The sequence below is a fragment of the Antrostomus carolinensis genome, unplaced genomic scaffold (genome assembly GCF_000700745.2).
Source record: "Antrostomus carolinensis isolate BGI_N321 unplaced genomic scaffold, ASM70074v2 scaffold11799, whole genome shotgun sequence".
Lineage (NCBI taxonomy): Eukaryota > Metazoa > Chordata > Aves > Caprimulgiformes > Caprimulgidae > Antrostomus > Antrostomus carolinensis.
Window position 1 is genome coordinate 1 of NW_010337887.1, and position 23,344 is coordinate 23,344.

The 23,344-nt window shown below is 41.4% G+C and overlaps 2 protein-coding genes across 4 annotated transcripts; one reads left to right on the top strand and one right to left on the bottom strand.

Moving 5' to 3' along the window:
• Positions 1–134: 134 nt before the first annotated feature.
• Positions 135–3,969, top strand: ZDHHC12 (zDHHC palmitoyltransferase 12; the record flags this gene model as incomplete). Its single annotated transcript, XM_010175326.2, has 4 exons — positions 135–305; positions 1,476–1,562; positions 2,869–3,035; positions 3,660–3,969. Coding segments are annotated over 4 exons (735 nt in total), but the record flags the coding sequence as incomplete, so codon positions are not given.
• Positions 3,970–7,118: 3,149 nt separating this feature from the next.
• LOC104518836 (serine/threonine-protein kinase N2) lies at positions 7,119–21,572 on the bottom strand. 3 transcript variants are annotated; one of them, XM_029086825.1, is made up of 21 exons: positions 21,295–21,572; positions 20,595–20,754; positions 19,857–19,986; positions 19,593–19,744; positions 19,015–19,210; positions 18,513–18,704; positions 18,152–18,261; positions 17,505–17,648; positions 16,411–16,486; positions 15,237–15,423; positions 14,051–14,162; positions 13,425–13,501; positions 11,867–11,933; positions 11,189–11,280; positions 10,642–10,818; positions 10,490–10,552; positions 9,849–9,925; positions 9,326–9,468; positions 8,979–9,086; positions 8,339–8,419; positions 7,119–7,507 (listed from the first exon to the last, which is right to left on the bottom strand). In XM_029086825.1, exons 1-21 carry the CDS (start codon positions 21,534–21,536, stop codon positions 7,295–7,297), a joined length of 2,799 nt encoding a protein of 932 aa, XP_028942658.1. In that variant the 5' UTR covers positions 21,537–21,572; the 3' UTR covers positions 7,119–7,294. The 3 variants fall into 3 exon arrangements, with proteins under 3 accessions (XP_028942658.1, XP_028942659.1, XP_010173627.2); XM_029086826.1 differs by having other exon boundaries at positions 20,595–20,743; positions 21,293–21,572; XM_010175325.2 differs by lacking the exon at positions 13,425–13,501 and adding an exon at positions 13,683–13,686 and having other exon boundaries at positions 11,867–12,012; positions 14,051–14,194; positions 15,281–15,423; positions 20,595–20,743; positions 21,293–21,533.
• Between the last annotated feature and the right edge of the window lie 1,772 nt (positions 21,573–23,344).

A 23,344-nucleotide genomic window follows, 5' to 3' on the forward strand; every position in this document is an offset into this window, starting at 1 on the left:
TGTGGGGCGCTGGGGGGCCCCGTCCTTTGCCCGCTTCTCCCCCCGCCCCCTCTCCCCGTTTTTTCCCCGTCCCCCCGGCCGTAAGCGCGGGACCCCTTTGTAGAGGCCGGAGAGAACCGTCCTGAACGCTTCAGTTCGCTGCTGCTCTTTCCTTGGGGTCCCTTTCAGATCTGCAAAGGCAAGAGGAGCGCGGGGAGCTGCTGCAGCCGCTGATCTTCGTCTTGCTGGTTTTGTGCTCTGTCCTGCTGTACTTTAAGGTGTCTCTGATGGATCCGGGTTTTGTTAAGCCTGAAGAGGAAGAGAAGGTACATCATGAATGGAAGAAAGTGCCGGGGCTATACAGCCTATAGGCTGATTTCCTTTTTCCCACTGTACTAGTTAAGAACAATCTGAAACAGTTTCTGTTGCACTTGGCATAAAGGAAACGTACCCAAACCATTGGGGATGAGGCTGAACAGTCTCTGATTCATATTCTGTAACTGCAGTAGGGTTCACAGACTTTATACCCTACTCCTGTTGTAACCACACTGTGCTATTTGAGTGTTAGTTCTCCCTTGTGTCAGAGGCTGCTGTACCATATGGAATGTATACATGACCTGTGTTATGCTAATCACCACTAAGTGGTACAAGTGCAAAAAAACCCTGGATTGAATGGCAAGCTTGGAAGAAAGTGCTCTCTGCAGCTCTGTTTATTGAACTGGTTATAGATTTGTTGTCCTCTCAGAGGACATGTACACAAACAAGTAACAGTGGGGTAAATGGAGATGCAAAGTGTCACTGCAGGTTGCTGCCTTACAGATTGTGTAGGACAAAGGCATTATCAATTTAACCCAACACTAGGATGAGAAGCAACGGGCATAAATTGCAGCAGAAGAAGTTCCACCTGAACATAAGGAAGAACTTCTTTAGTGTGAGGGTGACTGAGCGCTAGGACAGGTTGCCCAGAGAGGTAGAATCTCCCCAGAGATTCTCTTAAAAACCATCTGGACAAAATCCTGGTTCATGTGCTCTAGGAGTCCCTGCTTGAGCAGGGTGGTTGGACTAGGTGACCTTCAGAGGTCCCTTCCACCCTCAACCATTCTGTGATTCTGTAATTAACGTAAATGTTGGCTGTGTTGTGAAGAGGTAGCACTGCTTGTACTGAGAACCCATCATTATTGTGTTTGGAAGTGAAGTCTAATCCTTGTTTATTTTTATCCCAAAGTGTAGCATTGGGATTGGTGTGGTATCTCATCCCAATTTCTGCCTCTGAGCAGATGTTCTTTTGATGGTTCCAGCAGCCTGTTCTCTCTCCCTGTACCTTATCTATCTGCAGCTTCTGTAGGAATTCTAAGGAATTTTTTTGTTTAACCTTCCTAATGATAGAGATAACCAGCAACGTGTAACTGTTAAGTAAAGGGGTCCAGACAGCTCAGCCATGCTAAGGCAGCAGCACACAAACCCTCCTTAGTCACTCCCTGTCTCTTTTTTTGTAGGCAGGCAAGAGTGAAGAACAAAGCCTGGTGATACCCCAAGTTCCAAGTAACATTAAGATGCGGCGCTGTGGTTACTGCATGGTGAAGGTAGGCACTCAACACGACAGAGAGAATGGGATGAGCGATTTGCAATCTTACCTTTTTTGGCACCATCTTTGTTCAGCTGTTGTTGCTGGTGTTTTTCTGCTCTACCATTGCTGCTCAGTGGTTTGGAGGCATGGCAGATCTGATTAATTCTGTTACAGGGTCACCCTCCTGCTGGGAAAAAAAAACCTTACAGAAAAAGTAAATACAACTAGCAAATTGAATTCAGCCACAGTCTTGAATTGAAAAGTGATCCAAACAAATTGTGTAAAGGTGGAGTAGTGATGGACGTTGGCATGTATCCTAGTTTTCCAAGGCTGAAACAAATCCCTGCTGGCTCATAGAACCAAGGATCTTCTTTTGCTGTGGGAAAATTGTATTCTACATTATTCCTGCCGTGGCAGTCAGACATTACAGTGTTGTCAGAAAGGTTATGGTGAAGATATCTTGATAGAGGGTCAGAAAAGCAGTTGAGCATGACACGTAAGAATGGCTGGTAGCTGTGAGCTTGTTTGTGGGACTAAAAACAACAAAACATTAACCTGAGTTGTAAAAGAGCATGAAGCTAAAATTAGAGCAGTTAGATTATCTCTTAGAACAGTTTGCCTGAAGCCTAGAAGTGCCTGGTTTCAGAGCCATCCTTATCAGTTTAATAGAATTGAGCATTACTGCAGCTTCCATAAATTCCTGAAGAATATCTACCAGGAGAAGCCAGCTTACTGCAAGAGGAAAAGCTGACAAAGCTTATATATGTGCTTCAGGGAACACATCCTATGAGCACACTCATACTGCTTTACTCAGACAAACCTTTTATCTTTGTTCCTGGTACTTGAGCTGCTTTCCTGTGCAAGTGTCTTGTATTCACACAGAAGTAGAGACACTTCTCTCCTCTGCACAGTCTCATGAAGACATCCCAACCCTGCACACTTTCTTCAGTAGCTCTGGTCCTGGTTTTTCACCTCGACACTCTGCTCATGCTTTCCTGAATAGGACAGACTGGCTCTATCTCCCTCCTTTACACACTGGGCTTCCTATAAATAGGTAGATAATAAAGAAAATACACAGATAGCAGTAGTGTGGGAGAGTCACCTCATCTGAATCTCACTCATTTGGCTCTGTACCAGGGGAATCATGATCCCCTTTAGTTGCCTTAGCAATGTTTGTGCTGTGCTGTTATCTCAAAATGGAGGGCTTTTGGGACAGCACTGCTGTGGAGGAAGACGATCCCGCATGATGTTCTCTTCTGCCAAACAGGGAGTTGAACCAGTGGTCTATTACTACCATGTGCACGTTTGGTTTTGTTTTGCAGCAACCAATGCGAGCCAAGCACTGCCAGCTGTGCCAGCACTGTGTGCGGCGCTACGACCATCACTGTCCCTGGATCGAGAACTGTGTAGGAGAGAAGAATCACCCCCTCTTCATAGTCTACTTGAGCGTGCAGCTTATAGTTCTGCTCTGGGGAGGTCACGTTGCTTGGTAAGGCCTGGAGGTGGCACTTTGACCTCTGCGATTGCTAAAAATTTTGGTGCTCCTGCAGCCCCACAGCAGCGTTAACGTAGAACTTATCAGTGCCTGGACTGGCTTTGGATGGGCTTTGTATCTTCACCCCCTTTTGCATCCTGGAGATCAGCTCTTCTGATCCCCCTAATCTGCTGAGGGACCACATAGCTGATCAGTAGTTGAGCAGAATCTCCTAATTTGTTTCATTGTTCATCTTTGTTTTAAGCTTAAATTAACAGAATTAACATCAGTCAAAAAGTTAACTAATTTTGCTTCAGTTGCTGTAACACGATCTTTGTTTACAAACCTGAATACTGGAAACTCCGGTGGGGTTTCAGCTGTAGCCTGTTCAGGAGAGGAGTTAACTGAAGAGGATTGTCTCTCTCAGCTGCCAGGGGAACCAGCATCTTAAAATACTTAAAACTTAAGTCACTACTAGTACAGTCCCTTAAGAGTTTACAGTATTTTAACTCTCTCTAGTACCTGATTATCAGAAGCTCACTAGTTATGAATCAAACTTAAATGTGCCATCAAGTTTGTTTGGCTTATGTAAATATTCTACATCTTTGACTGTGAATTTATTTCCCTCTGAATTGAAAGGTCAGGCCTCTACTTTGAGCAGTCCTGGGACTGGCTGCAGCACAACATTCTCCTCCTCATGTCCTTCCTCCTGATTGTCATATTCACCACTGTTGTCCTGTTGCTGCTGCTTTCACACCTCTACCTGATCTCATGCAACACCACCACCTGGGAATTCATGTCACATCATCGCATCTCCTACCTGCGGCACTCGGAGCTGGAGAATCCCTTTGACCAAGGGATAGTCCTCAATCTCTGGAGATTCTTCTGTTCGTGCCACCTCACTGCATGGGAGAAAATCTATTTTCAGAGGAACGAAGAGCCAGTCTAGTCACTGTAATACCTACCTACAGAGTGCCAGCACAGCTGCAGGCTGCTGGGTAAAGCTTTGCTAGTGCGATTGCCGCTGTTTCCTTGTGTGGAACTTTGCAACATGTTCCACAACCGTATGGTCATCTCATAAATTACATTTCAAGGGTAGTCAGGGTTATTTTTTATATGTGAATAACACTGTTAAAGGGGAGATACTAGTTCTGGGAAGGCCAGCAGAGCCTATTTCTGGGCTGAGCAAAGGTATCTCTGTAAATTTACTTCCTTTTGCTAACTGCATCAACATCTCTCCAGAAGAGATGCGAGAGTAGTGTGAGCATCTGTGGTCACTTCTCTTCCACAAAGTTTTCCTCTCGTTTTGCTGCTGGGGAACAGCAGCTATTACAGCCAGAATCAATATAATTCCTGTGGCCTTTCTTCCACTTAGTTCTCACTGCGAGAACTGCAGTGCCTTTTGTCAGTACTGTTGGGCAGGTAATAGAAAGATTTGAGTAAATATTTGGACAGTCAAAAGCAAATTTCACTTTGATCACATGCCTCAACTTAATGCTTTTCACAAAAATTTGAGGATTAATAGTTAATGTGCATGAGAAACAGCTGCAAGGCACCAAATTCAGCTTCTGAGACAATCAGCCTGTACTTTGTGATGCCCTGACCGGCTTCCTGACTGTTTGGGGTTTTTTTTCTTTAAGTTTATAGTGCTGTTAACAGTTCACAGACTATTTTTAATCAAGTCAGCAAAGAACAATACCATCCACTTTTCTTTAGACAGAAAAGTAATACTTACCTACTAGATTATTTCTGCAGGTAACTTCATGCTCAGGCCCTTGTAGCTTGCAGGGAGATAACTGGTAGCAGAGGTGGGTACTTCTTGCTTAGCTCAGGTAACACTGTTGGTAATACTACTACCTCAACATGCTAGTAAAAGTTTAATAAGAGAATACAAAGTTTCAGTGCAAGAGGAAAGATTTTAGGTCCTGTTTGTGTCATTGAGATGAGAGGGTGCTGGTGGCTTCCTGGGATAGCAGTGAGCTTACTTGTTTTCCATTGTAATAAAAGGTCATTCTTCAAAAGTCTTCATGAGGAACTAAAAGGAAGTTTGGGGTGACCAATTTTAGCTTTAAAAGCAGAAAAGGCTGGGTTGTGAATTTTAGTCCTGACCTTTTTCTGTTTAAAACCAAAACAAAACACCAGCACCACAACAAAACCTTAGTTAAAGTTTTGTGCTTTAATTGCCTTGGCTCAGGAATTATTAACTCCAGCACATATGGCCAGCTGGTAGGATGCACTCAGGGTTAGAGTTGATAAGCACTTAAGAAAGGACAGTGTAGTCACTAATACAGCACGATAGTCCAAAAGCACTTTAAAAACAGCAGGATTCCTTTTTTGACCAGGATTCCTTTTTTTGACCAACTCCAGAGTTTGTAATCTGTGGCTAGTCTGGTTTGTTCAGGGTAGAAACTCCTATCGGAGGGATATCAGAACACTAAGAATTGTTTTCTTAATAATGATGTACCACCCAGAAAGGATTCTGCAGTTTGCTTGTGGCAGTGTGGTGTCTGCTGAAGTGTGGCTCATCTGCCACGTGGGGATTTCTGGTTCTTCAGGTATCTCTCAAATAACAAATTGTCAGCAGGTTCTACAGCTGAAAACACAGTTTTGCTCTGTTTGGTAATTCTATTTTTAAATGCACCTTCATGGTAATTTACAGTCTTTTTACTTTACTATAAACTACATTAAAACATTAAATGTGCCTTTTTTGGTTCTTTACGCCTCTCTCTTTGAACCCAAGTTCTAGGTTTTACCTGTGCTAACAATCCACTCTGCTACTTACCACTTACAGAGCCCCTGAGCTTAGGAGCAGTCACAACCCGCGCTGTCGGGACCAACAGGGAGCCAGCCATTGCTACTCAAACACGGTGAGGAAAATGTGCAAGGCAGAGCAGGAGGCTGGAAGGATATTTGTATGTGGGAATTTGCAGAAGCTGTTATACTTGAAAATAGGAAGTCCAGGTTCAGTGTGAATTATCTCTGTTTTGCACCAACATAGCTCTTACCTCTCTGAATTCTGAAGCACTTAGGCCAGCCTTGATTTAATAACGAGGACTCACTAGCTGCGCCCAAACCTTATCTCCAGAGACAGCATAATGGTGTTAGTTCGACTTCTGTCTACTTCTGTTGAAGACAAACTGAAGGAATAATAACTGTGCATCCCTATTTGTCATCAGTGTGATGCTTCATTTCTAGATACCCTTCCTTTTTTGGCCCAACAAGCTAACATTACGAATTTAAGAGAAGAAAATTTATCTTACTAAGTATAATTACAAAGTAAGTTACCAGGCAAACGAAATCACCTTTAACTCACTGATTTTCCAATATTAACACTATCATTATTTAGCAAGATACAGGATATACAAACTGATAAAATCTGTGGAGAGACAACTCAACTGCAATCATTTGTATGTGACCACTGATGACACCACGCAACATGTACGCAGACAACTTGAGTGAGAAGGAAGGAAGGAAGGAAGAAATTATTACTAGAAACACTTACAGAGAAAAATAAAACCCTGCCTGTTGAGCAGAATGTGGTTAGCCCTGATCTGAAACATTCAGCTAACACAAAGGAGATGAAAAGCTGAAATTTCATTATAAAGAAAGGTATCTTTATTTTCCAAAAAAAGATAGCATGTGCAAAGCTGTGGCTTTTTTATATCATTAAAAACAATAGCTAAGATTTAGAATCCAATAGACAGACTCACACCTTTTCCTTAAGACAGATCACTTGGATCATTACCAAACCCAAACATCATTGTCTTGGTTGTGTTAAAATCCATTCCTTCTCTGGCATACACATAATTATGAGTGGGAATAGGCATAAAATCATTACAAAGAGACTGCTGCTTACCTTTTCTAGAAAACAGGTGAGGAATGGCCATTCCCCCTGCTACTATGCAGCTTTAAAAAGCCGTGCTACTTACTTAGGCTCCTTGCAAAGAGTAACCTGGTTTGCAGAGATTATTTGATTTCATTAAGTTAAGTCCAGCTCAAATTCCAGATTTCCATCTATATTCAATGGCAGCAGAAGATACATCCAGTTAAACATTAATTACTCCTTAAAGATAATTGGCATGCAGTATCCTTCCCAACCAAGGAGGCTGAAAAATCCACAGTAGGTTAACTGAGCTTGCAGGGCACCCTCTTCCTGCGGTCATCAGCACTACCAGTTCTACAGATTCTGTTGACTTTTCCATTGCCCATGCCAAGTCCTCTCTACATTCTCTCAAGGTGGAAACCATCTGCTCATGTTTCTTACAGCAGAGGAATCAAACATCTACAAGGTGTCTGGAGACAAAGTCAAAGTCCTTGAAGACAGTCTGCTCCTTACGGGTTAGGAGAGCAACCTCCTCTGGAGGAGTAAGGATTGGCTTTTGTGATGTAAACTCTTCATCAAAGTTGCTAATGTCGGTGGGATCTCTTAAAGTGGGCACAAAAGGGGGCTTCAGAGTCCTGGCAAACAAGGCACCCCAATCAATTTCCTGTAAGAGAAGCAAGCAAACAGGTCAGGTGGACATTAAGATTATTTATGAAATGTAAAAGTAAGAGGAAGGATTGCAGCCTCCCTTACAGTTTATTTGCAACATGTCTTATTTCTACTAATTAATAAATAAATAAATAAATAAAAAGGCCCAAAGCAAACAGCATAGTTGCTGCAGGCCAGGTAGTACAGAGACTCTACACAGTCTAAGGCTGTTCTTCAGAACACCAAGAAACAAAGCTACAGCTCAAACGGTATCTAGGGGGGACAGAACTGAAGTGCAGCTGTGGCCAGGTGGATCTGTGGACCTCCCAGCAATTTCTGCTGCCATCCAAGTTCTTTTCTTACTCCAGTGCAAAGCCAGTCAGGGGCTATAAGGCTAATAGCTTCTGGCAGATGGGTAATGACAAGGAGGAATATCCTTGACCCAAAGCAAATGTGTCTTTAACCTCAATTTCTCTTAGGATTCATGTATATCCTGCAAATGGAGGTGCCATCAAATAGACTGACTGGCAATCACTGTCACCACTAGACAGTGTCTTTGACTGCTGCAGTTTGATTTCAAAGGGGTATTTGTTGGTGGCTCAAATGTAGGTATAGTTGTACGTAGAAGCAGCACAATCTGGCTCTGCAAGCTTACAGATCCCAGAAAAGACACTCCAGGGATGTCATTTTAAACATGAATTGAAACATACATTCATGAATAGAGCAATGAAGAGCTACCACTAAGATCTCACTGACAGCTAATGGAAGTGTGCCCAAATATCAACAGAAAGCAAATCACTCGGCTCAAACACAAGGGATGAGAGGGAGGGATAAAGTGACTTCCTACCTTAAAAAAGGCCTGGATTTTAATCTCTTCTGCATCTTTTTCCCCTGCTCCCAGTCTACGCTCTGGACATTTCCGAAGAAGCTGCAGGAAATATCAGTTCAAAATTAAACAACTAGAACAAGGATGGACAAAAATCACTTTGCAGAGAGAAAAACAAAAGGAGGATGGACTGACCCCTCAGTATCTTCTCATTCTCACTTTGCAGCAAGGTCATAATCTGCTAGTAATAGCTCTTTGTAAACATCTTGCCAACATCAATGAGAGAACCTGCTGTAAACCACACGAAGCATCTCACCTCAACTGTGCACTTGTGACTACTGGGTCATATTCAAAAACTGAATCAAGCCATCTCCACTGAATGACTCTGATGTTTCTGCCCTTGAATCAGCACTTCTGTATTTCAGAGTCAGCAGCAACAGACCTCAGTAAGAAGCCTGCTTACTCAACCTTAGACAGAAGAATGGCATTTATGTAAAGAGAAGGAAAAGAAAAATATGTCTAAATTTTAACTGTTTCCTTAGTCTGTGTAGACAGCTCCAGATCACACACACAAGTGCTTTCTGGTCCTGAGTCCCTCTGTATCCACTTACACAGTAAATGCAAATTCCTCAGGCTCCCAGAGACCCATCAAGCCCATTACCTTACGGATTATAGAAAGTGCCTCAGACGAAAGGAATCGTGGATACCGGACTTCATCGTTGACAATACTGTCAAAGACTTCTTCCTCATCATCTCCAGGGAATGGTGACTGCAATTGTGACATTTAATTATTTAATCCACATAGCACCCATTCCTCACTATTAAATAGAGATGAGAATAGCAGGGAGTTGTATGGACTAGTTAGTGTTTGGCAGGCACTACAAATAAGAAAAATGTAATTTAAGTCCTAATAAATAGTTGGCTACATTCAGCAAAATTTTCTCTCAGGTGGTCAGGTATTACTCTCCCCAAGACCATTTAGTGAGATCCTCTTGGAGGAAGCCTTACCTCTCCAACAAGCATCTCATAGATGAGTACACCCAGTCCCCACCAGTCTACTGCCCGAGTGTATGAGATGTCTGTCAGGACTTCTGGAGCCAGAAACTCAGGAGTGCCACAGAAGGTGTTTGTACGGTCTCCAAAACCTATTCCTGTAGGAAAATAATGCTTTTGTAAAATCCAGCACACATTACTCAATGGATCATATGCAGTCTCACCTGCTGGAAGCTGTAGATTATCACTTGACAATCTAATACTGTTAATTGGGCAAGGGCTCTCATCAATGCTTGTAAATGCCAACAAGGAACTAGGAAACCTGAGGCCTCTAAAAGCTCCAAGTAAGAAATATACAGAACACAACAGCAAAACCACGGAAAGCTCCTGCCGATTCCATTGCTCATTTACTCAAGCATGTATTTTGTAGTATCCTATATTCTAGTTCCTTTGAGCAAACAAGCACAGTGTAAACTCCTTCATAAGTTTCCTGAAGATTAAAGGATGGTTCAATTCTGGCTTCACCAAAGACACTCACCTTCCTTACACAAGCCAAAATCTGCAATCTTCACAAATCCTTCAGCATCTAAAAGGAGATTATCCAATTTCAGGTCCCTGCAGGAAAAGGAGAGGAAAGAAAATGGTGGATGAAGTCTGAAGATTGCCACCCAACATCTTTTTTTGTTTTGCAAGAGGCAGAAACTAGATGTTAATAAAGAAAATAAAATCTAAATTGAGTGAAGTCTACATTTGGTTTAAATAATGTATTATTTGGAAGAGTCCTCTTAATTTATTGATATTTTCCTCTTAATGAAAGGCTCACAAAGCAGCTTGGAGCTGGGTGGGGCCCATTCATCTGGAAAAGAGCCTCCCACAACAGCATGACAAATTACTCCACTATCACAATAAAAAAGAAAGCAGTGACTTACAGGTGCCCCCCCGAATGTATTAACATGTCACAGAGGATTAATCACCTGCAACATGCCAGATGAATAGCTTCTAGATGACTTTCCTTACTGTAAGCATGATGAACATGCTGATAGCAACAGGCAATGGGGAAAATAAAGATAGAAAGATTAGAAACCCCAGCAAGATAATGAGCTCCAGACATACAGCTACAGGAAAAATAAACTTTCAAGTTGCTGAACTGTCTTAAACTTGATTCTTTGTTGCATTTACCTGTAAACAATTTTCTTCTCATGCAAGAACTGGAGCCCCAAGACTACACAGGCTGTATAAAACCTAAAAGAGAGAAACAGTTATCAGGAAATATCTATGAGAATCAAGTTAAAAAATTATAGTGCCTGGAAACTAGACTAATTCTAACTCACCGTGCCACATGCTCCGGAAACACATCTTCATGGATGCGCATCATCAGATCACCACCCGGAGTATATTCCATCACGAAACACGCATGATGAGGTGTCTGGAAACATGCAAACATGTTCACAAGGAACGGATGATCAGAAGAATTCACCACTTCAAATACTCGCTTCTCACAGTTCAAGCTGCCAGGATTCAAAGAACAAAAATGTCAAATGTTAAAACTTGGCAGAAAAGCCCATTTTGAGAAAGACAGGATAAAGAAGAAAATCTTTACATCTTAAGTTAAAGAAATAAAAAGTGTGGGCTAATACAATATTTATCTTACATACTTCCAAATCTTGAGTTTTAAAGTGTTCTTCAGGTATTTTTCCACCAGAAGCTAGAAAGCAGCACTGTTACAAGTTTCCTTATTCCTGATTTTAGTTAACAAGCCTTAAGGCCACATTTAACTTTAACAGTGTCATCACTAGTACACATCATACCCACTAAAATTCGATTACAGGTGTGTTAATGTAGCATCTGGCAATAGTACCATCTCTAAACAAAGCTCACCTGTCAATTTCATCTCTCCTAATAATATCTTTTTTCTTCAAGGCTTTGATAGCATACAGCTTCCCAGTTGCCTTGTATCGGGCCAGCAGTACCTGAAAGACAACAGAAAAGCTGTACTTCAAACAAATCTGTTCCTTCCTTATTGGATTACTTTGACTCCCATTGACATATTCTATTTCCATCCACATTCCAAAACCAAGCTCAAGTAACTCCAGAAATGGAGCACTTCTTTCCGGCTCCTCGTGCTGCAGCAGTCCAGAAGGATGCCAGTGTAAGCTACACTCTTTTCACAAACAGCAGTATCACAGCTGGCCGAGTGCTTTATGAGCACCCCAGAGCTCTCACAGCAAGCAACTATGCACACAGCTTTTGGGAATGGAGCTATTCCACTACTGATCACCGTGATAATTAAAGGAATGGTAATGGTGTGCTTTATGAAATGACTTAGCACTCCCAGGATGGTTTTCTCCAGGCTTTGAAACCACAAATCTTCAGGAGTTTTGACTGTTAACAACAGTTATCAGCTGTTTCTGTGGTTGGGCTGGGTTTGTTTTGTATATCTGCATTGCAACAAATCTCTTCTGTACTGCCACATTTCTATTCAGACTGTGAGGCAGAGGCCCATCATCACAACCACGGTCCTACTGCCCTCCTCCATAGCGTGCACTTCTATACTACCTTCCCAAAGTGGCCACGACCCAACATAGCGATGCAGTGAAAATCCTCCAGCTGAACTGTCCTTTTCCTGCAGACAAACAAAGAAGAATTGCTGAGACAATACCCAAAAGATGCATAAACAGATAACAAAGGAGTGTGTATTTGTGCTAGGGGAAGAAGCACTGTATAGCAAAAGGGAAAGCAAACAGTCAGCCACTCCTTGCCTACGCTGAAATCCTGAAAACTTAAGCTTGCTGCTGCTGTTCTGGCACTAAGGAAAGGAGCAGGTAACCTTAAGGTGAGGAAACTGCTCCAGTGGCAGCAGTCTGACTTCCATCTGCACTGGCAACAGGAGCAACGATTCTGACTCTCCAAGGCTTGCTCTGTTACATCCCATAACAGGATTAGTTCCCCTCCACACCCATCCTTGGAGCAATAAAATTCAATTTTGCCTACACTCCCTTCAGGAGCCTCAACAGCAATTGTGTTAATGACATGAACATGTATATCAACTGCTAGTAGGACCAGGGCATAAGGAGAAGCTCTCAAACAGGATTTGGAAATGAAACATGGTGAGATAACAGACAGAAGATGCTGCTGGAAAAAAAAAGTAGCTGAATAAAGAGATGTTATAGAATGTTATGTCAACCACAAGGTGTTACCAAGGAAACTCAGGCTGCTTGGAAAGAATTAAAAAAAAACCCAACCAAACAAATAACAACCCACACCCTAAACACTTTAGTCCAGGATCATCTTTAAAAGGCAGCAGACACTCCATACTCCTCCAAGTCAGTGAAATGAAGGGCTAAGTATCTACCCATGAAGAACTCAACTCCCTCTTCGGCATTCTCAGAGAGAAGGTAGGTAGATGCCTGGCTGGATCCTGACTACATGGTTTTGAACATGGGACTCCTGAAAAGTGATGATGAAATTATGAACATAATTCTATGACCTGAACTGGAAGATCAACTTTGACAGCTTTTACTACTTGTGCTTTTTTGGTCACTATTTGTTCAACAATAGTAATTTTTTTTTACTTGTCCTGTTTTTGGTATGTTTACAGCTGCATATCCTTGTTACATCAAATTGTGTACATATAACTGCCATAGATTATAAATACCTTAATGTTTTATGCCTCCCTACGTAATGAAAGACAATGTATCTTGCATATCAATAGAAACAGAAGTGTGTGAGGGATGTCAAAAGTGTTTCTGAAATCTATTACTCAGAATGCAGACACATCTAAATATGTGACACCATAAAACTTCAAATGCAAGGAAGCACTTGAAGACAGTTAAGTCACTTGACGTTCTGCTGAAGTCATCTATTACACTGCAGTGTACAGTCTATCAATGGGCTTAGTGCTGGGGTTAATAAGCAGGTAAGAGACAGCAGACGTCTGGACAAGTATGATGAGTTCAGAGTAGATTTTTCATGGTATTGTCTATACGTAGCACTAAGTCTGCTGCTGAGAAACCAAAGCATACCTTGAGCAGAATTTTAGACTGCATGCTCAAAAATTTCAGCCCAGTGCCTCTTTAATCTGTGACCCAAGACAGCCCAGGCTGTCCATAGTTACCTTGGAGATGCTGGGATTGGAAATTGTGTTCTAACAGAGCTGCAAGACTTCTCCTCAACATGTAGCCTCTTCAAACACTAGGAAGAGAAAGAAAATTAGTGTGTCATCCTCTGGAATCACCAAGTCAGACCTGAACACCCACATCCAAATCTTCTCTGTCATTTTCCTGCTCCTTCCTGTCAGAAAAAGTAGAGCTCTTCTTGGTTTTGTCCAGTTTCTTTAATGACAAAGAACTTAATCTGGTCCTAAAAGCCTGACGACCCTCCTTCCCTGCTTTCTCTGTGCAGTCCTCTGTTCTGTACTCTTGCTCCAACTCCCAACACTCACCTACCTCCCATTTTGCTTCTCCAAGAAAAGCAACTTATAATTTAAAAAGAGAAGAAAAAGAAAGAAGAAAGAGGAAAAAAAAAGGGGGGGGGGGGGGAAAGGAGGAGCAACATTTTTGCGGCAACTCCATGCCAAAATAGCTCCCTGGATTCTAAATCCCCAGGGACCAACCAGCTAATGAGGCTCTGCCTGCCTAAAGTATAGTTAATTTCTTCAGTAATAAACAATTAAGAAGATTGGGGCCTTGAAAGAAAAGCCAACCAACAAAGAAAAGTCTCCCTATTAGCCCAGATGATTACCGGGGAATCTGCAGGAGACGGTGTTGATTCTTTGGAGTTGGCCATGAGGAAAAGGCGTGGAGGCTTGGGTGGTGCTTCATCAGCAAATGTGAGCTTGGCCACAGGGAAGTCACTGCATTTGTGAGACAAAATTGAAGGAGATCTCTTAGGGCAGAACACTGTACACAGACACCTTTGTATCACCTTTGCTATATAAGCAAAGTTTAGTTCGGTCCAATACAATGGACAACAGAACTCCCTGTTTCATACCACAAGTCTGTGAAGTATCAACAAGACATAGGCTCCCCTAGATAAATGCAAAGAAAATGAGCTGTTAAGCTGGTGATGGTTAGACTCACATTCCAGCATTAACTCTGATGCTATAAAATTAATGAAACATAGATGAGTAGAAATAAGCCACTATGATCAAGAAATTAAAGGACACCTTGATTTTAATAGCAATGCAGTAGCTGATTTTTTTTTTTCCTTTTCTGAGTCTTGTGAATCAGTGGGAATAGTCCCTTTTAGAGAATGACTAATTCTCTAAAAACTAATTCCAACAATTTAAAAAAAAGTATTATTTAGAGAATTTTCTTCTGTGGCATATTTAACAGCTTAGTTATATTCCTTCTGAGCACTACGTTATGCTCGTTGTTGGGGTACATGTAACCTCACGAAAGAAGAGTGCATTTTTAATACAACAATCACATTGTGACCTTGCAGAGAGTTCAGTTACTATACAAATGAAGATATTTAATGAGTGGAATTTTCATTCCTTTACAATGTAGAACCAGTACATCTTTTTGTGTATACAAAATGACTTCTGAAAATCTGTTTTTTGGGGGTTTTTTTGGTTTTTTTTATGTATCATGGTGTTTACTTATTACAACTTCTATGCCCACAGTTCTTACTGCAGAGGAAATGAAAGCTACTGAAGGTCCTCTGGCTCCAGAACAGGCTGCTTGTTAGGACAGCAATTCTGGAAATTGGTCCAATTGCTAACAATAAATCAGAGCATATTGAACACCCCACTGAAACCACATCATTTCAGGCAGCACTGGCTTTTCTTAAAATCCTGAATTAAGCTCTACAGATACAATTTTCACATCAATATCTTCCTCCACCTGAGTGAGGTGCAACAGAATTTTAAGATCTATCCTACAGCCATTCCAGAGTATCATCCAGCAGCACTCAGAACATGACTTACCTGCTCAGTTTAGACAATGAATCAACGTGACTTTGTGGGGGAACTGAAGAGAAGTCTGTGTGAGTGGGATCATTAAGTGGGGGACTCAGAGTGCTCAAGGAACTACACGGAGGAAGGAAACTCATCATCAGGCGACCCCAAGCAGCAACATTTATGTTCATTTGAGGAGCTCGGAGAAATTCCTTCCCTGAAGGAGTCAGGGTCAAAACACCAGTGAGATTACAACACACAAATTACAACCTCATGTACTGTTGAATTATCATTTGCCACCCAAACACTCATGGGTTATTCAAAAAGGTAGCCCACCACAGGGAGAATGAGCTTATTTTCAGGGAAAAAAGTTTAATAATGACAATAATAATGAAACAGATCTACTATTTCACCTGTGTTCAGTTCCGTATAATATCATAACAATTCCCAAATATAAATTGCATAAAACATTTTATTCTAAGTCATTTTCTTCTATTTCAATGCTCCATTTTAATCATGCAGCCTGTTAACAGAAAGTTTCTGAAAACATCTTAGAAAGAGTAAAACATTTAGGATGTTTTCATTATTGTTACTACTTCCTGAAGAATATAAATAAAAAATCTTATTTATCCACACTGCCAGGAGTCCTCAGTATGTAAAGTCTTACCTTATTCAGCTTCACAAGAAAGAATTTGCAGACAAAAAAGAAAGTATGCAAGTTATGCCAGTCTCTAAACTATTAATCTGAGATGCCAGCTCTAAAGACCTGACAGACAATCAATAGCCTGTTCATGCTACAGTCTTCTAGAATTCAGAGTTTTCCAGAAAACCTTCCAATATCTGTTCATGAGTAACAGCATTGCTGGTTAAATTAGTACAATGTGAATCGTGGACTTTCCCAAGAAGTCTGTTAAATAACTAGTAATTTTATGCTCCTAACAATGCTAATTGTGAATAGAAAGATCACAATAATATCACAACATAACACACTGTGCTGCAGTGAGGCTGCCTGCACTTCTTGTGACTGAACAAACTTTCACATTCTAATAAAGCCCGCCTACTTACACACAGTAATTAGCAAGCATTTTAGTGTCTCACAAATTTCATGGGGTAGGATTGCATGCCAGCCTGCTTGTGCAAACCCCTGCCCTCACCTACACCTACCTACTAGATATAGTAAACAGTCAGTTCTCTAGCAGCTTACCTTTCTGTTTGGGGAAAATGCGTTTCTGTCGCTGCAGTTTTGGCTTTCTTTCAATGACAGGATTACAGAACATCACCTGTCAGAGAAGCAAACATTTGTCAGGATATTTCTTTTACACTGTGAACACGAAAACTTGCACATGTGTCTGCTCTCTCATCAAATTCTCCATTTGTATCTGTTTGGTAAGTCAGGAGTCATTCCCACAGACAGATTCCAGACTGTTTTATTCTAGCTTCACCCTGGAAACATCTGTTACTTCAACTGTGGGTTTAGATGTTGGAATTTTCTGCTACCTGAAATGCATAAAAAGCCCAAAATTATGACCAATTCATATCCCAAACTAAATTAATCTAATTTGCAAAGCCACACATAAAGAACGTGGCCATTTGTAGGGTAAAAAAAAGTAATAGTCTATGGTACAGAAGGGAAAAAACCCAACCCAACCCCACAAAAACAAACAAACAAAAAATCTCAAAAAACCCCTCACCAATCCACCCCTCAACAAAATAAAACCACAAAAAACCTAAGAAGGTAGGAAGAGGAGGCAAATTTGAGCGGATGAGGTCAAGATCCCACTTTTGGAAAGATAACCACAGGAACTTTCATCACAACACAAAGGAGAAAGTGTTGTGGCTTTTAAGGGATTATCCGGATGATCTCTTCATTGATGGCACTTCAAACTATTATTAGCCTCAGAAAGATGATAAAATAAGCACACCCAGAGGGAATTTGGATCTCTGATTCTACAGTCTCTGTGATTCAATTCCGACCATTAAGCCATATGTTTAATTAAAGTGTCACTGATGACTCATAATGAAAGCAAATGAAAACCAACGGATTTCCCAGCACACACACATATAATTACAGCAGAGCTGCCGAAGAGTCACTCGAGGCTGTGGCATGGCTACATCTAGTACATCATGTTGTTTCTTATTCTTATAAGATATTGATGCAAAAGGATTTCAGGTTTTATTCTGCCCTTCTAGATTATTGTTCCTTCCATTCCATGTATCCCAGGTTGAACAACAGCTTTCAGGGCAGGCACACTAAAAAGACAGAGTTCTCTGAAAGAGAAACAAAGCTGACATTCATACCTCTGCAAAAAGCATTCCTTGGGGTTCGAGTGAGAGGCACATCCCGTGACGTTCGTTATCCAGGAAATCATCCAAACGTAAGAACTTCACTGCACATAGTTCTCTCCAGTCCCTCCAATAAATTGCAATTTCTAGCTCACGAGACTGGTAGGATGGGTGAGTAGTGGGAGAGAAAAAAAAATAATTAAAAATAATTTAAAAAGCAGGAGAGTTACACACTGCCCCATGCTCTGGAAACAGCACACACACACTGACGTAAAAAATCAGTAAAATAAACAATATGCATTAGAAACTTCTTGAATCCTTCTGTCCCCTGCTTTCTCTGCTGTTTTCATATATTCCTAGCTAAAGACCCTCCTGGAGATGGCTGTCTGGGCTCCCCATTTCAGAAATCTCTGAAGGAGCCACTTTGCTGGTTAAGATGAAATAAAACTGCTCAGATAAGGAGAGAAGGATAACAGATGCTGTTCAGGCTGAATCTCTGCCAGAGACGCGCTGCCTTCAGGGGAAGACTGAGAGAACTGGCACATAAAAGGACAAGGGGACAGCACCAATGCAGAGTTGAATCAAGTGGAATGGCAGCGAGATGAGCACATCAGGGAAGGTGAAATGGAAAACCATATACAGGGAGTCTGGGGCAGACTTACCCGGTCCAGCTCAATGACAAAGCTCTGGTCCCATGCCTGGTTATTAACTGGTCCCCAGTTTGTTTGGCCAACCACTTTATTGTCCACTTTCAGCACAGCAAGGACTTCATCTGGACAAAGCAGAAAACATGGATTATAATATTTTACCAAAGAAAATCTCTCATGCTTAAGGTGAATATCCCAACAAATGTAATTTCCAGGAGGGTGCTAAGAGGACTACGTATAATGCAATTAATTATCTCTCTTAGTTTTGCAGAAACCAGGTTTCTTATAATGACACTCACACTAACCTAGTACCTTGATGAGAAGCCCCCATGCTCCCGTATGCCACTCACAATTCAACATGGAACTCCATACTCACTACAAGGCTCTTCATTCCGCAGGTACTTTCCTGCAACACCACGGCCATGGATACCCAGGCCAACTCGTGTTCGGGAAAGGGATCTCAAATCACTTGGGCTGCCACAAATGGGAGAAGAGCTTGTCATTCGGGAGCGTCCTGGAACATTTTCCAATAGATCCTGACACCCAATCAGTCTCACTTCCAATGTTCCTGAGGAGTATTAGGAGAGTAAAGAATATTATTATGTAAAAGATGAAGTAATTCCAGTCAGACTGTCCTCACAGGGGTCCAAGAATTTATCAGATTCATGATTTCTTGGTTAATAGCTCAAATCTACCCCAGATGAATAGACTGCAAATCCATATGATCAGAAAGCTCTGTCTGGCCTATAAGACACAAGTCCAGTTCCTAGAAAATCAAATGTCTGTATAACAAGAAGCATTACACCAACGAGAAGAAATGCAACTCATTTTTCCCCTCTGTCCTCCTCACAACAACATGCCATGCAGGATTTGTGTACCTGTAAGGGCTGTAGGTTTGATGACTGAAGTGGGTTGGATGCTGCCATGCTGAGCTCCCAGGGAAGAAGTATTTACTAGTTCCTGCTTGATGAGCGCTCTTTTTGGGTGATCAGGAGAAAGCTCACTAAGTTGATGTTCCAAGGACAAGCGCAGCAGGTCAATCTTCTGAGAGGACTCTTGCAAACGACCCTGAGCCTAGCAATATGAAGTAGAACAGAAAGCAGGCAGAAATTTTCAGTGTACAGCCCCCCAGTCCAGGTACTATTAATCCTTTATGAACTACTACAGTAAGCTTCAAAAAAATACCAGATAACATCTCACTAATAAAGGAAAAAGACAAAATATTTTCCCATAGATCTGACCACCCCATCAGTGTAACTTCTGATGTTTCTGAGAAATTTCACCAAAGCAAGGAACATTATCCCTAGAAGGGAAAGCAATCCCAATTAGTCTGTCCTCACAGAGAGACAGGAACTTCTCAAATCACTAACTACTGGTTAACTCTGCTCGTTCATGCTAAATCACTAATGTTGAGGCATGAAACCACCCTCTCAAGAAGGCTTGAGTAAGTGCTTACCTCAGCCAGAAACTTGCGATCCTGTACCCGACTCCCTCCTAGAATCTTCAGCACGTTTTTTGCCCCCTCAGCTACAGCAGCTTCAATGCGCAGGTGATGTCTCAGCTCCTCAATACGCAGCTCCAAAGCACTGATGGTGGTCCCCATCCTCACTGGCCATTTTGGAGATAAATACGATGAGGATGAAAACTGAATGAGTATTTTGGATCTTGGGGCTTTGGACACACCTGCTCTGGGCTGTATCAGTTACTTAAAACACCTTACCTGCTGGATCCACTGTGTCTTCCATTCCTCCTGCTGACTGAGACACTTTCACAATGTGCATGCGGATTATTTCAATCTTTGTCTTGCTGTCCTGAAGCATCTGCTGAGCTGTAGCCAGCAACTTCCGCTCCTGCCATAAAGAAAGCATATGCAGAGAGAGAACCATGCTCATTAAAAATGTGTTATGATGATGTGTTCACTTATGAGGATGAAGTGATACCTGCAAGTAGGGTCATAAATGATCCTGAAATGGCATAAATAAGCAGTTATGTAAAGGAGACACTGCTGAGGATCAAGGACTTTGAGATCACTATCTCCATTTGTAGAGGGAAAGGACAGGTCAAGGACACATCCAGTTAATACCAAACCTTGCAGTCACCAAGACTTGTGGTTCACTGGTTAACTGTGCATAGTTTTTTGTGAGCAGCAGTTTTGAACAAACCAAAATATCACAACTCTGCGCTGCTGGTTGATATTGAACTTAGTGTTCTTACTGAACTAAGCTTCATAAGGATTTTTTTTTTCCAATTATCCTTGCACAATCACAGTATTGGTTGTCCTGTGCAGTACCATGACCTGCTGTTACTATGCTGAGAACCAAAATGCAGAGCTAGGATTCAGCCAAGCCAGCTTTGCAAAAGAATTTCTCTCACACACCAATTATCAGAGAGAGTTTTTGTGTATGGACTTTTTGACCCAGGAATCCATGTTCCCAAATGGTTGTTTATTCCTGCTTACCTTGGATGTTGAATACATTTGGATCATGTTCTCAGCTCCTTGTTTCACCTTCATTTCAACATGCAGCTGCTTTTTCAGAGCTTCAACCTTTCTTGCCATGGGGTCTTGGTTTCTTTCCCAGAGACAAGGATCTGGAGATACAGATCCATCTGCACAAACAATGCAACCAACACCATTAGTCATCTTTTCTTGTGTCATTTCATTAGGTTATAGAAGGGTGACTCTATAAAAGAAAGTTAGGCTATAAAATAAAGTACTAAAAAGTCTTGTCTACAAAACTGACTGCAAAACACAGTTTCAAATGAAGTTCAAGTTCATATCCGTTAATATTTCTCAGTTTATTAATGAACCTATCCTAACAAGCACTCTTCTAATTTTATACACATTCATCCTGTAAGACACCTGGATGTTTAACTGCCCAGAAACTCTATTCAAATCTCTTCAATTCCATCTACAGTCTACTCCTGAACAGCGCAGCACTCTCAGCTGGTCTTCTCCCTACACTGATCTCTCGTGTTGCCTCCTGTATTGCCCCATTCTCAACTTTCTACTGCACAGATAATTTCATCAGCTAAATACCAACAGCAGAAACTCCCAGTACTTGTGAGCCTTCAACATAAAAATATATCAATTCAATACATATAAATATTGAAGCAGTATAATAGAATTTTTCCTGTCAACCATAACCCAGGACCTACCTGTCTTACTCTCCTCTTTGTCTGTTATCACAATCCTTGCGTTAAGCTCCTGAAGTTCCCAATGCAGTTGCTCCAGTTTTCGGTTGGAAGATTTCAGCACATGCTCTATGTGAACGAGATTCTTTCTGTCCGTTGTCGCTTTGCGCAGGTTTTCTGCTCCCTCTTTAATCTTCAGTTCTTTCTGTATAGCACGGCGAAGTAGTTCCTTCTCACCCTCCAGTTTTTGCTGGAAGCTTGGATCCATTAAGTTCACACCATTGCCCAGCTGCAAGAGACAGCTGCCCTGCAATCAAACAGCATGGGGCAAAGAGGATTTCAGAGATAACACAGTTCAACCGTTGTTATGATTCAACAATACCTTATAAAATTCTACTCAATTTCATTTAGAAACTGGTTCACAGAAATTCTGAAGCCAAAATTGTCACTAAATTTTCAAGAAGACCAGACCTATATTTCAACTGCAGAGGATAGAACACAATTTTGATCTTAACATGCCTTAATTTGGTTTTAAACCATAAGGGAGAAAACCCTTCACCTTACTTCTCACCTTGTTATTTAATGTCTACCCTCATCTTTGTTCTTCAAGTTTCAAAGCCCAGCCAATATTTGCCCTTGTTCTGATCAACATTAACTTTTACTAGTATGATGTGGTAGATACAGATTTTTATCTACGTCTTGGTGCTGACAAAGACACATCTCAACTAAACTGTTAGAGCTTTTTAGAATGTCACAAGCATGCCTTAGCCCTGAAGAAGAAACATGTAAAACCTACAGCTATTTCTACATATGAGCAAGCAAGAGAGTAACCTTAACTTTCTGCTGTATCTGAAAAGGGAACCAGGCTGTTGTCTCACACTCTGTTCTGCTTGGGATTTACAGGCAGTAAGGCTGCTTTAAAACTTTGATTATTTTGAGTTGAATTAGTAGCATTCAAGCTTGTTCTGGGCTTTGGTTTACCTCATTTTCAGTACTACTTGTTCTAGTGAGATACACCTCATCAACAGCTCTGGACAGGGACACTCTGTTTACAGACTCGACATACACAGTATTGGCAGTAGGAGCACAGGTACATCTCACTGGACTTAGGAGCTATGAAAGCTTTATCCAGCACTGTAACAAACAGATCCAAGCGAGAGGTTATACTTTCATCTTCAACAGGAAGTGTGGCTCTAGGGCATTCAGAGCAATTAACATATTAATAACTTAACATTAACGACTCATGCTATTCCCTGCTTAAACGCAAAGTAAACAGTTGCTCAAGTCAAGCTCTGCTACACTAACCAACAGAACAGTGACTAAAGACAGGACTTGGGGACCCTGACTTGTTTTCACACCCTTTCATCAGTTGACCATACCTCCAACAATAAACCACGCTGGTTTAGTGTTTCTTGTGCACACTACTGCCGTTTACAAAAGCCTGCCACTAACACAGAAACAATCACTGAACATTAGTAGACTTTGTTCCGCACCTCAAAGACCCAATCGAACATCCTCAATCAGTTTTTGCTGCAATTTCAGTTTAATAGCAAAATAATTAAAGAAGGAAAAAAAAACCCTCTATTTTAAAGCTGGCCTAAAACCAAGTTGGGTCTGCAACAGATACACAATAGCCAAAATAGGAGTTGTTCACATTGGGAACAAAACAAAAAGGTTCAGATTAACATCCAGGAAGTTCTCGCCCAATTAGTAAAGCCAGGAACTAAGCCAGAGCTTTGAAAAACATCCAAAGTTTTTTGAGGAAGAATTTGAATCATGGAGTTCCTGAGTCACAGGCAACCTTTACCAGCTGTAAGTTGGAAAAATCAGAAAGCTCTTTATCCAGTCTGTAGCAAGGGACTAAAAGGAGTTCCCTGGTTGCAATTATCATTTAAATAATTAGAAAAGGCATACAGATTTATTTTCTATCCAAACTATGCAAATGGCTGCAAGCAATCCACCCCCTGGATCTGTCCAGAGCTACGGAATGAGTAGTGGTGCAAGAGTAATACCAATAAAAGGTGCTGAATACGGAGACCTGGGTGTTGATTCAGAGAATAGGTAACGCCTGGGCAG